Here is a 10,002-nt window from a genome sequence, read left to right on the forward strand (position 1 = left end):
GAGGGGGACAGACAATTCATCAAGTGAGTACAGTATAGAGCAGTGCAGGGGCCTGAGGTCTCTGCATTCACAGCCTTTAGAGAGGTCACCCAAAGTGAATAACCTGCTCTTAGTGGAAGTTTTGGATCTCCACATGGAAGGCCCATGAGAGAGGGGCCATTTTAAAACTACTTTACTGTCTACTCCAGAGAACCTTAAGCAACAATCAGATTTTACTTACACTGGCATTTAAGGCCTAGGAAGGTGAGACTTCTCCTTTTTGCTGTTGATCAGTTTATAAGGTCTGAGCAGAGACTTGAGATTCCTCCTATTTTTGGAGGCGTGAATAGACAAGTTTGTCCAGAGAGTTGAGTACCGTAGACTCCTCCCTAGTCACTACTTCTCTTCTTTACACTCATCACCATTGTCCCTTCTCATTTGGGGTGCTAGCAGGCAGGCTTCCCCTAGTCTCTAAGGGAGAAATTACCAAGTAGCCAGTGAGCAGACAGTCTCATCATATAATGCCCTCTAGAAAGATAAAGAATGTTCTATGATGAATTCCCTTTCCATGTTAAAACTTATGTCAACCATCTGGTGAGACTGGAAGCCTTAAGCTTTGCTGTGCCACGTTTTCCTAGCCACGGTTTACTAAGCCCTTGTGTTGGTAGGTCCAAGTAAATATACCTAAAAGAAAGAAACATTGCAACAGAATGGCTACAATAAAACAAAACAAAACTTCTAGCTGCATTTTTAAGATTGTCAAGTATCTTTGGGACACACATGCACAAGTTTCAGCTTGTTTACTAATTCATATGATAATTTACAAATATAGGGTATTGTTCTGTGTCAGGCTCTCTTCTAAATGCTTTTCAACCCTGCTGGGTAGATACAGTTGAAAAAGGAGGCACGAGGAAGTTAGGTAATTTGTTCAAGGTCAGGTGCAGCTGCTAAGTGAACAACTAGCGCTCTCTCCATTGTGTAAGGACACAACAAGATGGTCATCCCCAAGCCTCACTTGACAGTGGGTCTGTCGGCACCTTGGTCTTAAATGTCTATCCTTCAGAATTTCACCACTCAACTGTCTTAAGTGGTTAAGTGTTATCACTGTGCTCCTTGCCTCATGCAAAGCTAATTCACTGTGATGTGATGATAGTTTCCCACCCCCATCCATGCCCTCTCCATCTTTTATTTTATTTTATTTATTTTTAAAAAATATTTTATTGAGGGGCCTCCCCGCTGGCGCAGCGGTTGAGCACTGGGTTGCAAAGCTGCCCGCAGCCTCTGCAGCGCCGGTTCGATCCCCAGCTGCTCCCCGGCCACTGGAGGAGGGTCCCACATGGCGCGCAGACCTCTCCTGCGGCCCACTGCTCCCCTCAGCAGTGTACTTCGGCCCTTCTGCCTGCTCTGCTCCCTGCTCTGGCTCTGGTGAACTCTATCACCCTCCTGCGCCTCTGACTGTACCCAGTGCTTGTATAAATAAATAAATAAATCTTTAAAAAATATATTTTATTGAGACACTGAGCTGCCGCCGAGGTCTCAGCAGCCTCCCCCTCGAGCCCCCTCACTACCCAACGCTCAGACCACCTCCCCCACCCACTGCCATCTCCCATCGCCTTCTGCAGGCCATTTCCACTGAGGAAAAGGAATCGTATCGTATGTCTGCTATCCAGAACCTCCACTCTTTCGACCCCTTTGCTGATGCAAGTAAGGCTGATGATCTGCTTCCTGCTGGCACTGAGGATTATATCCATATAAGAATTCAACAGAGAAGTGGCAGGAAGACCGTTACTACTGTCCAAGGGATCACTGACGATTACGATAAAAAGAAACCAGTGAAGGGGTTTAAGAAGAAATTTGCCTGCAATGGTACTGTAATTGAGCATCCAGACTATGGAGAAGTAATTCAGCTACAGGGTGACCAGCACAATAACAAATGCCAGTTCCTCGTGGAGCCTGGACTGGGTAAGGACGACCAGCTAAAGGCTCATGGGTTTTAAGTGCTTTTGGCTCAGTGAAGCTTAGTGAGGATTTCCTCGCAATGAGTAGAATTTCCCTTCTGTCCCTTGTCGCAAGTTTAAAAACCTCACAGCTTATATAATGTAACCATTTGGGCTCTGCTTTTAACTTGAACTAGTGTAACTCCTTCGTGCAATAAACTGAAAAGCCACACTGTCTAGTCTTGAAGTCCCTCATTTAAACAGAGATCAAGCAGTAGGTGCCTGGCAGAGTCCAGCCTGTAACAGAGCAATAACTTGATGTTTCGGCCATGCCCAGAACCCCAAGATCACTATTGTCTCTGTTTGGTCAGAAGCTCCTCAGCTCTCCCTCTGTAGAGTTCCCAGCCCTAAGAGAATGGCACCACCTGAACAGCCTTCGGTGAGGCTGAGAGGAGAAAATGGGGTGAGGCAGCAAAGACAGCTGTAACCTACAGGGAGCCTTTGGTAGTAAAGGAAAGATGCCCTGATGTCTCCAACTTGGCCAGAGTCCGGAGTGGCCACCTTCCCTCTAGTGAGGCGACAGGACATCTATGATGAGACATATCCTAGTTAATCCGATGAACACACCAGAATATGAGGCCAGCTTTCTGTTTTCAAAGTCAAACTTTTGACAAGGGAACAAAGCTTGCAACTTACTAGCAGCAGCTGCCCAATGCAGCTGGTTTTTGGTGGTTTTTTTTTCCCCTTCAGTTTTAATGTTACGTAATGTATTTAAACCCTTATTTAAATAAAACTTGTTTTCAGAAAAAAAAATTATTTCGTTATTTTTGTATAGAATTGGGGTGTAGGCCAGAGGTGCGAGGAGTGAGAGGATTCACCAGAGACAGAGTGGGGAACAGAACAGGCAGACTGACTGAAATACAGTGCTGAGGGGAGCAGTTGGTGAGACAGGAGAGGACTGCTGTGCTATGTGAGTCAGCTCCCTGATCTGGGATCGAATTCAGGCTGTCGTGGTGATAGCGCTGAGACTTAACTCGTAGGCCACCAGGGAGGCCCCTCCATCTTTTATTAATGTATTAAATAGTGCCAGTTAAGATAGCGTAACTCACTGTCATTTCAGATTGTTCCATATTAGGTTGAATTACAAACTGAAACTGGGTCCTCCCTGGTGGCGCAAAGGGTTAAGCACCGCACTATGAAGCAATCCACAGCCTCTGCAGCACAAGTTCGATCCCCGGCTGGCCAGGGAGCAACCCACAGGGCACAGCAGCCTCTCCTGACTCGCCCACTGCTCCCCTCAGCAGTGTATTTCAGTTAGTCTGCCTGTTCTGTTCCCCACTCTGTCTCTGGTGAATCCTCTCACCCCCTGCATCTCTGGCCTGTACCCCAGCTCTTGTATGCATAAATAAATAAATCTTAAAAAACAAAACAAAACTGAAATATGTCCTGATTTACCTCCATTGGGTCTAAGAATGATTCTCTTGACCTTGCTGAGTTCTGACTAGAATGCCATGCTCTCTTTCTGAGGGCACTAGCCACTCAGCTAATAAATGGTGCCAATTTAGAGATTTCCTCATTCTTGGAGATGGTGAAAGATGAATCAGGGGAGAGTGTAAAAACTGGATTGCATGGGACCTCAAAATCATGCTAAGAAATTTGGATTTCATTCCAAGACACCTCTTCCATCTGCTAAAGGGCTTTGGGCAGTGAAGTTCACTGAGGTAGGTCATCATGGCCACCCAGTGTGGAGAATGGACTGAGGGTCATAGAACAGGAGGCCAAGGTGCCAGTCAGGAAGCTTTTGTAGAACTTTCTCTGAGAGATTGGCAGCTTGAGTCAGAGTGGTGGAAATAAGGGGTGGAAACCATGGATAGGAGAGAGTGGCTATGGGGGTGTTGGAGCGGGGGGAAGTAGAGAATACTAGCTGGCATTTAGTTGGGGGCAATAAGGAGAGTCTATTTATAGAAACAGAGAACAAGGGAGGTAGAACAGGTTTAGGGAGGAAAACTATAATTTTATCAAGTTGATTTTTAGGTGGGATACCAATGCCAAGATACAGGAGGAAGATCCTGGTTAGAGAGAAACATGTAGACGTTGTGAGCACATAGATGGAAATCGGTGTTTTTGAGAGTGTGTCAAGACAGAAATAATCTTAGGGCAGAATCTTGAGGAAAACCAATATTTAATAGATGGGCAGAGGTAGAGAAATTTCTGAAAAAGAAACTGGGGCATGGGTGAGAGGTGGAGAAAGTCTAGAAGGTTGAGTGTAGCCAATAGGATCAGATCATAGGGAGAGCCAGAGTGCCAGAAGGATTATCAAGTCTATTGACTTTAGTGACACAGAAGTTGTGAATGGCCAGATGCGGGCAGTTTAGGTGGAGCTCCAGAGGCCACAGTTGACTTAAGAGGTGAGCAACTGGTGAGCAAAGATATTTGGTTCCAATGAGGAGGAGATTTGACATTAACTAGCTGGAGAGACATAAGGAGCTGAGGATAACTACCCACCACTATTTCTGCATCCATCCTTTCTCTTTTAGATTGAAGAGACTTGAGTGCAATCAACTGCTGAAGGGAAGGAGTAAGCAGAGAGGGAGAAGTTGAGCATACAGGGGAGAGAGGAAAAGAAAAGAGTATGTTTAGAGGAAGTGGAATCCCTGGCTGGTGGAGGAAGATGGCCTCCGTGACAGAAGTGACAATGCGCCTTCTACTGAGCGAGATAGAAAGAAGCAGAGATAAGAAGGAAGGTGAGTTTGTGAATATACTGGGAAGGGCTCCTGTCTGGTGTTTCTCCCTTCACAGTCAAGCACAAGGTGGGGTGTGTCAAGCACTGCTGCTGGCAGTGTGGGGAGAGCTGGTTGGGTAAAAGGTATAAGGAGAAAAAAAAAAGATATAAGGAGGGAACAGAAGGCTTCAGTCAGATTTGAGGGACTATGAGGAAAGAAACTGGCAAAGGAAACCACAGAATTGATTGGAGGGTTGAGGACCAGGGGTTGCTGGAGACCATGGATTTAGGTCCACAGCAGGGATCCACTCTCTCCAATAATCAGTTGCCAGGCGTGGGAGTAGGGAAGGTGAACAGTTGGATTCTATTCTTAGGCTCCTTTACTGCTGAGGAGATTTTTGGATCTGGAGAAGATCTCTAATGACCATCTGTGATTATTTATTGTTTAATCTATTTACTTCACAAGTCTACTTAAGCAAATAATTTAAGCCCTTCTCAAATAGCCAACAAAGCCTATGCATTTTATAAATCAAATTATCTAAACATTCATTGCAACCTTAAATCCTCCTATATATTTCAAATGAATCACCAGCATAAGATGTCAGCTTCTCTAAAAGCATCAAACATTTTGGTAAAGCACACACATTACAAGGATGATACAAGGATGATAAAATTTATTACACCCATACCTGAAACCATTATCAAAATGGCTTTGCAGACCCAGAAATGGACCCTCTCTTAGTTCAGACCAATTTTTTTGCATTTGGACATGCAAAAACAGAACATTATCTCAGATCAGACAAAGTGTTGGATGATGATGATGATGATGACTGACTTTTGGATTATTAATCAATGAATTCCAGTTGGGATATGGGAACTAGCTCATCTTCTAAGATGATTAAAATCCCAGTCAGTCTTTATCTTGTATATTTTGGGAACTTTCTAAGCCCACACCTTTTCCACAGATTGGAAATTACCAGTTGCCAGGAGTTATTATAACCAGAGAACTTGAAGTTTAATGACTATGATATGAAGATGCCCCAAAGATGTCTGTGCCCTAATCCCTGGAACCTCTGATTATGCTCTGTTTCAGGGCAAAAGGGACTTTTCTTAATTAAGGTAATGGATCTTAAACTAGGAAGATTGCCTTGGATTATTTGGGTAGGTTAATCAATCGCATGAGCCCTTAAAATCAGAGAAATTTCTCTACTGAAGTCAAAGACATGTGATAAAAGGGTGGATCAATGTTGTTAACTCAAAGATGGGAGGTGGGGTGCAGGGACCTCAGTGGACTAACATAAGGAGTGAATTCTAAATGAGCTTGGAAGTGACTCCTTCCCCTTTAGCAAGGAAGGCAGCCCTGCCCACAGGTTGCTTTTGATCTTATAAAACCCTAGGTAGAGAACCCAGTCATGTTCTGCTGGGCTTCTGACATATAGAAGCTGTGAGATAATAGGTCAGTGCTGTGTTAAGCTGATAGGTTTGTTGCACAGCAATAGAAAACCAATACAAAAATTCTACTGTGATCATTGACACATTTATCTAGTCCATCTGCATTTTTGAAAAACATCAATTTGTTTTCCTCAATATTCATTATCCTCTTATTTACTATAATATGCCTAATATTTAGTTGCCAGGAATAGTCTATTTCCCATTCACTTTCCCTAGGCAGGTGTGACTAAATTCTTGCCAATGTACTACAATCAGAAATATCCGGTGCACGTTTCAGAAAAGAGTGTGCCCTTTTGTCCTTCCTTCTTCCTGGGTGTTATCATGGAAGGACAAGTAATGGCTGGCGCTCAAGGAGCTATCATGTGCCATGATACTAAAGATACTACAACAGCAAGAAGGGAAATTGGGTTATGGGGATCATAGAACTGCCAACTAACTCTGAACTCTTCGCTTTCAGATTCTTCTATGTGAGACAGAAATAATCTATCTTGTTTAAGCTATTATTATTTGGGGTTTTACTGTTCCTGTAACTTCATTATAATTTGTATGGTAATTGAGAGGGTCCCTTTTCCAAGAGGTGAGGATTGAGTTTGATCAATAAGTGGTTATCTTTGGGACCTTTGACTAACTCAATCTTGTAACATACCATTGGACTTTCTTTCTGGTCGTGACATAAGGCCAGATGGCGTCAATCAGTCTTTCATTCTTGGTACAGTTCCAACTTTTTCTGGAATTACTCACAACTCTCTGTATCCACTCCTCCCTACTTACACAGATAAAAACAATTATGCCTCATGAATAGATAAAACACCTACTATATTTGTACTCTTCTACTTATCAAAATTAACAAAAATACCCTATTATAGTCATTCTTCTTTCCTCAGTAGATTAACTACCTATTTTAACTCTTTCCTTTTTGAGTATCACTATAGAGTCATGGATCTTTACAAATTTCACTTTGTTCCAATGAATTATATTACTTTCATTTTGAACATCAGATTATCATAGCACATTAGGCGGCAAATTTTAAAATTAGTTTCTTTGTTTTTCAGCATTACTCCATATATTTTCTAAAGTATCCCTGTTTGTTGTCATTAACTCAGTACTATGTTCCAGGCTAAGAGTTATATAAGACACGGAGCTATCTATATCCAAGGCACCTGAGTCCTTTTATAGGGGAATCATATTTGGGGCAAAGATCCAGGTGCTAAGAATGCATATCAGATTTTTCCTGCTGTTGCTTCTACTGTACTTTAGTGACAAAGGTTGAAAAAGTAATTTCTTTGGAAAACCACAAATTCACATTGGTATTTCCTATTTATTTCAAGCAACTCCAATCCTTTTTTTGACTCTAATGCACGTTTTACATTTATTTTTGCTACAACATACTTGCATGTATCCTGTAACCCCCAATTCAAATTATAATGGCATCTTTTCTCTTCAGTGATCTATAGGGTCTCACTGACCATCATTTTCTAGTTATTTTATTGATAGATTGATCCATGCTGGGCCAAAGGGACAGCGAGGTAAGACAGTTTATAATAGTGGCAGGCGAGTGGCTGAAGAGAAGAATCATGAAATCCAAGGAAATAGGGATGGTCCCTGACGTGCTCCATGCCTGGAGAGCCATACCTGCCCACACATAACATCCACCCCCACCTGCAGCTGCCCAAGGAAGGTCTCTACCCTTAATATTGGCAGGAGCAAACATACATATCCCACGTCTTTGGTGGGAAGGTGAGTGCCAAAGTTCCTCTGGGGCCTGGTACTCCTGGCTGCCCTAATGTATATGGAAAATGCACCATATTTAGGCTGGGCACATGCCCCCTTCCTGTATCACCAGCCACAGGCTCCATGTGGATCATGGCCCTCCCCACACTCCTGCTGAACTCCCTGTCCTAACCCATACCACTCTGGCTCAGCTCCTGACTGTGCTGGCTGAGATTTGTGATGCTGCCACTCCTTATAGGAAAGAGCCTGCAGGGTGTGCTGAGGCTGGTCCATCTGGGTCCCTGTGGGGGCCTATTTGGCTCACCTGTGCCATCTGTTCCCAAATAGCACTGAACAGGAAGCTGGTGGGGATGGAGCGGGGAGCAGGGAACTCAAAGGAACACAGGCTCCCTTACTGCCCAATACTAGGGCTGCAGGTACAAGGAGATGCAGTGCCAGCCTGGGAGGGCAGCTGGGATGGGGGTGGCGTGTAAGAGTGACCAGGACCTGAGATACCACAGCTCTACTCCTCATCGTGGGCATTTGGCACAGGGTCTCATGCAAGGAGATGGAATACACACAGTCAGAGGGAGCCCCTCTCCTGTCCCTAAGATGTTGCTTCTGGGGCAAGAGAGGACACGGAGCAGAGGTCAGGGGCTAGAGTCCTGTCCTTGAAAGGCTTGAGCCCTCAGAGTGGGAAGATGAGGAACCCAGAGAAACTTGAATATTTCCAGCCTCCAAGAAGATTCCCCCGACGAAGGCGCAGGGACACCCGGTCCCCAGGGTCCAGGGGCAGTAGCACAGAGCTGGTGGCTGCCTCCCGGGTCACATCAGGGTCATTGGCAAAGGCTGAGATGACAGGCCATGTGTTCAGCATCAAGCTCACCTGGGGAGGGGAGCCCAGTTAGCACTTCTCCCAAGCCCTTGTCCCTGGACCCCTAATATCCCAAGGGTTCCCTTTTTCCTCCAGGCCCACGTGGATGCTTTGGGAGTCCCCCAGGCCCCAATCCCCAGACTTTGGGAGTCTGGAAACCTGGGCTCAGAGGACTTCCCTGGGAGATTGAGAGGTGGTCAGTGTTGGATGTTGCACAGCCTCCAGACTCTCTGCTAGGCAGGCTCTTTACTCCCTGCTCCCTTGCCCCCAGCATACAGGCCAATGGAGGGTCTGCCCAGGGGTCATTGAGCTGTATTTATTCCCCTGCCCTCCCCTTCTGAGCTGGGGATGGGGCTCAGCACTCAGGTCACCTGGACAGTCTGGCGGTTGTAAACCTTCACCACGTGGAACCGGAAGCTGTAGACTCCCCGGACAGGGGCCACGAAGGAGCCTGAGGCCCGGTCAAAGCCACCGCCCTCATTCACCAGGACCTGGGGAAGCAGACCCTGCTGAGTGGGGCAGGGAAATCACTTGCTGGGGGTCGGGGGGCAGGGCAAGAGTAAGGAAAAAGAAGGGGTGGCAAGTAGAGGGAACAGGAGAAATGTACAGATTCAAAAGAAGTGAGAAAGGAGGAGTGTGGGTTGGAATGTAGGGAGGGGAGACAGGCAGGCAGTGTGAGGGGCAAATTGCCATAGTACAGGCAGTTTCCTTAAAATCTGAGGGGTGGCAAAGTGGGCTGTCAGGGGATTACCTGGTCGAAGTAGATGGCCCCGCTGGTGCCATTGCTGATTTCCCCAGCAGGCTCGTGGTGGTGGCTTCGGACAGCAGCAAATGCCACTCTTCCAGGAGGCGCCTCTCCCAGGGCAGCTCCCCCGGGCCCTCCTGCAGCAGCTCGGCCAGGCTCACAGACCACCAGACACTCACCTTCCAAAAGGACAGGCTCTGCCCCCTCCTGGGCCCATCCGGCCCCCAGGACCAGAAATGTGAGGGCCAAGGGCAGATGGAGGGTGGGTGAGGGGCCTGGTGGCCAGTGTCTCTTAGCTGCCAGCATGGCTGAGGGCTGTGTGACACACGAGTCCTCTTCAATCAGCTCCTTTTCCCCAGACAACTGCCACCTCTCGCTTGCTCCTCAGCCCTCTCTCTGGGTCTCACTGTCACCTGGTCTTGGCATCTCCCTCTCCAGACCTATCTTTGCCCCTTGACTCTGTCCTGCCTCTCACTCCTGCTGTCACTGCAGTTCCCTCCTCCTTGGCAGGACACAAAGTGACAGCAATTGGGCTCTGGGAGGGAGAGGAGAGATGAAGCAGCCAGATAGGCGGGCTCCAGCC

At 46.3% G+C, this 10,002-nt stretch overlaps 2 protein-coding genes across 2 annotated transcripts; one reads left to right on the forward strand and one right to left on the reverse strand.

Annotated features, from left to right (window-relative positions):
- Window positions 1–1,623: 1,623 nt before the first annotated feature.
- Window positions 1,624–1,976, forward strand: LOC119238237 (eukaryotic translation initiation factor 1-like). The gene has a single exon (XM_037501943.2). The coding sequence runs from the start codon at window positions 1,635–1,637 to the stop codon at window positions 1,974–1,976; it is 342 nt and encodes a 113-aa protein (XP_037357840.1). The 5' UTR covers window positions 1,624–1,634.
- Window positions 1,977–8,488: 6,512 nt separating this feature from the next.
- Window positions 8,489–9,725, reverse strand: CBLN3 (cerebellin 3 precursor). The gene is made up of 3 exons (XM_037501944.1): window positions 9,426–9,725; window positions 9,046–9,165; window positions 8,489–8,686 (listed from the first exon to the last, which is right to left on the reverse strand). Exons 1-3 carry the CDS (start codon window positions 9,723–9,725, stop codon window positions 8,489–8,491), a joined length of 618 nt encoding a protein of 205 aa, XP_037357841.1.
- Between the last annotated feature and the right edge of the window lie 277 nt (window positions 9,726–10,002).

The sequence above is a fragment of the Talpa occidentalis genome, unplaced genomic scaffold, assembly GCF_014898055.3.
Source record: "Talpa occidentalis isolate TD23 unplaced genomic scaffold, MPIMG_talOcc4v2.1 talOcc4.11, whole genome shotgun sequence".
NCBI classification, from domain to species: Eukaryota; Metazoa; Chordata; class Mammalia; order Eulipotyphla; family Talpidae; genus Talpa; species Talpa occidentalis.

What these genes read in the sequence shown, in the direction of transcription:
- LOC119238237 (XM_037501943.2), top strand. Translation starts at nt 1,635, where the DNA reads ATGTCTGCTATCCAGAACCTCCACTCTTTCGACCCCTTTGCTGATGCA.
- CBLN3 (XM_037501944.1), bottom strand. Translation starts at nt 9,725, where the DNA reads ATGCTGGCAGCTAAGAGACACTGGCCACCAGGCCCCTCACCCACCCTC. An exon ending in GGGCCATCTACTTCGACCAG is followed by an intron (nt 9,166 to 9,425) that starts GTAATCCCCTGA and finishes CTGCTTCCCCAG; the next exon opens with GTCCTGGTGAATGAGGGCGG. An exon ending in ACAACCGCCAGACTGTCCAG is followed by an intron (nt 8,687 to 9,045) that starts GTGACCTGAGTG and finishes TCCCCTCCCCAG; the next exon opens with GTGAGCTTGATGCTGAACAC.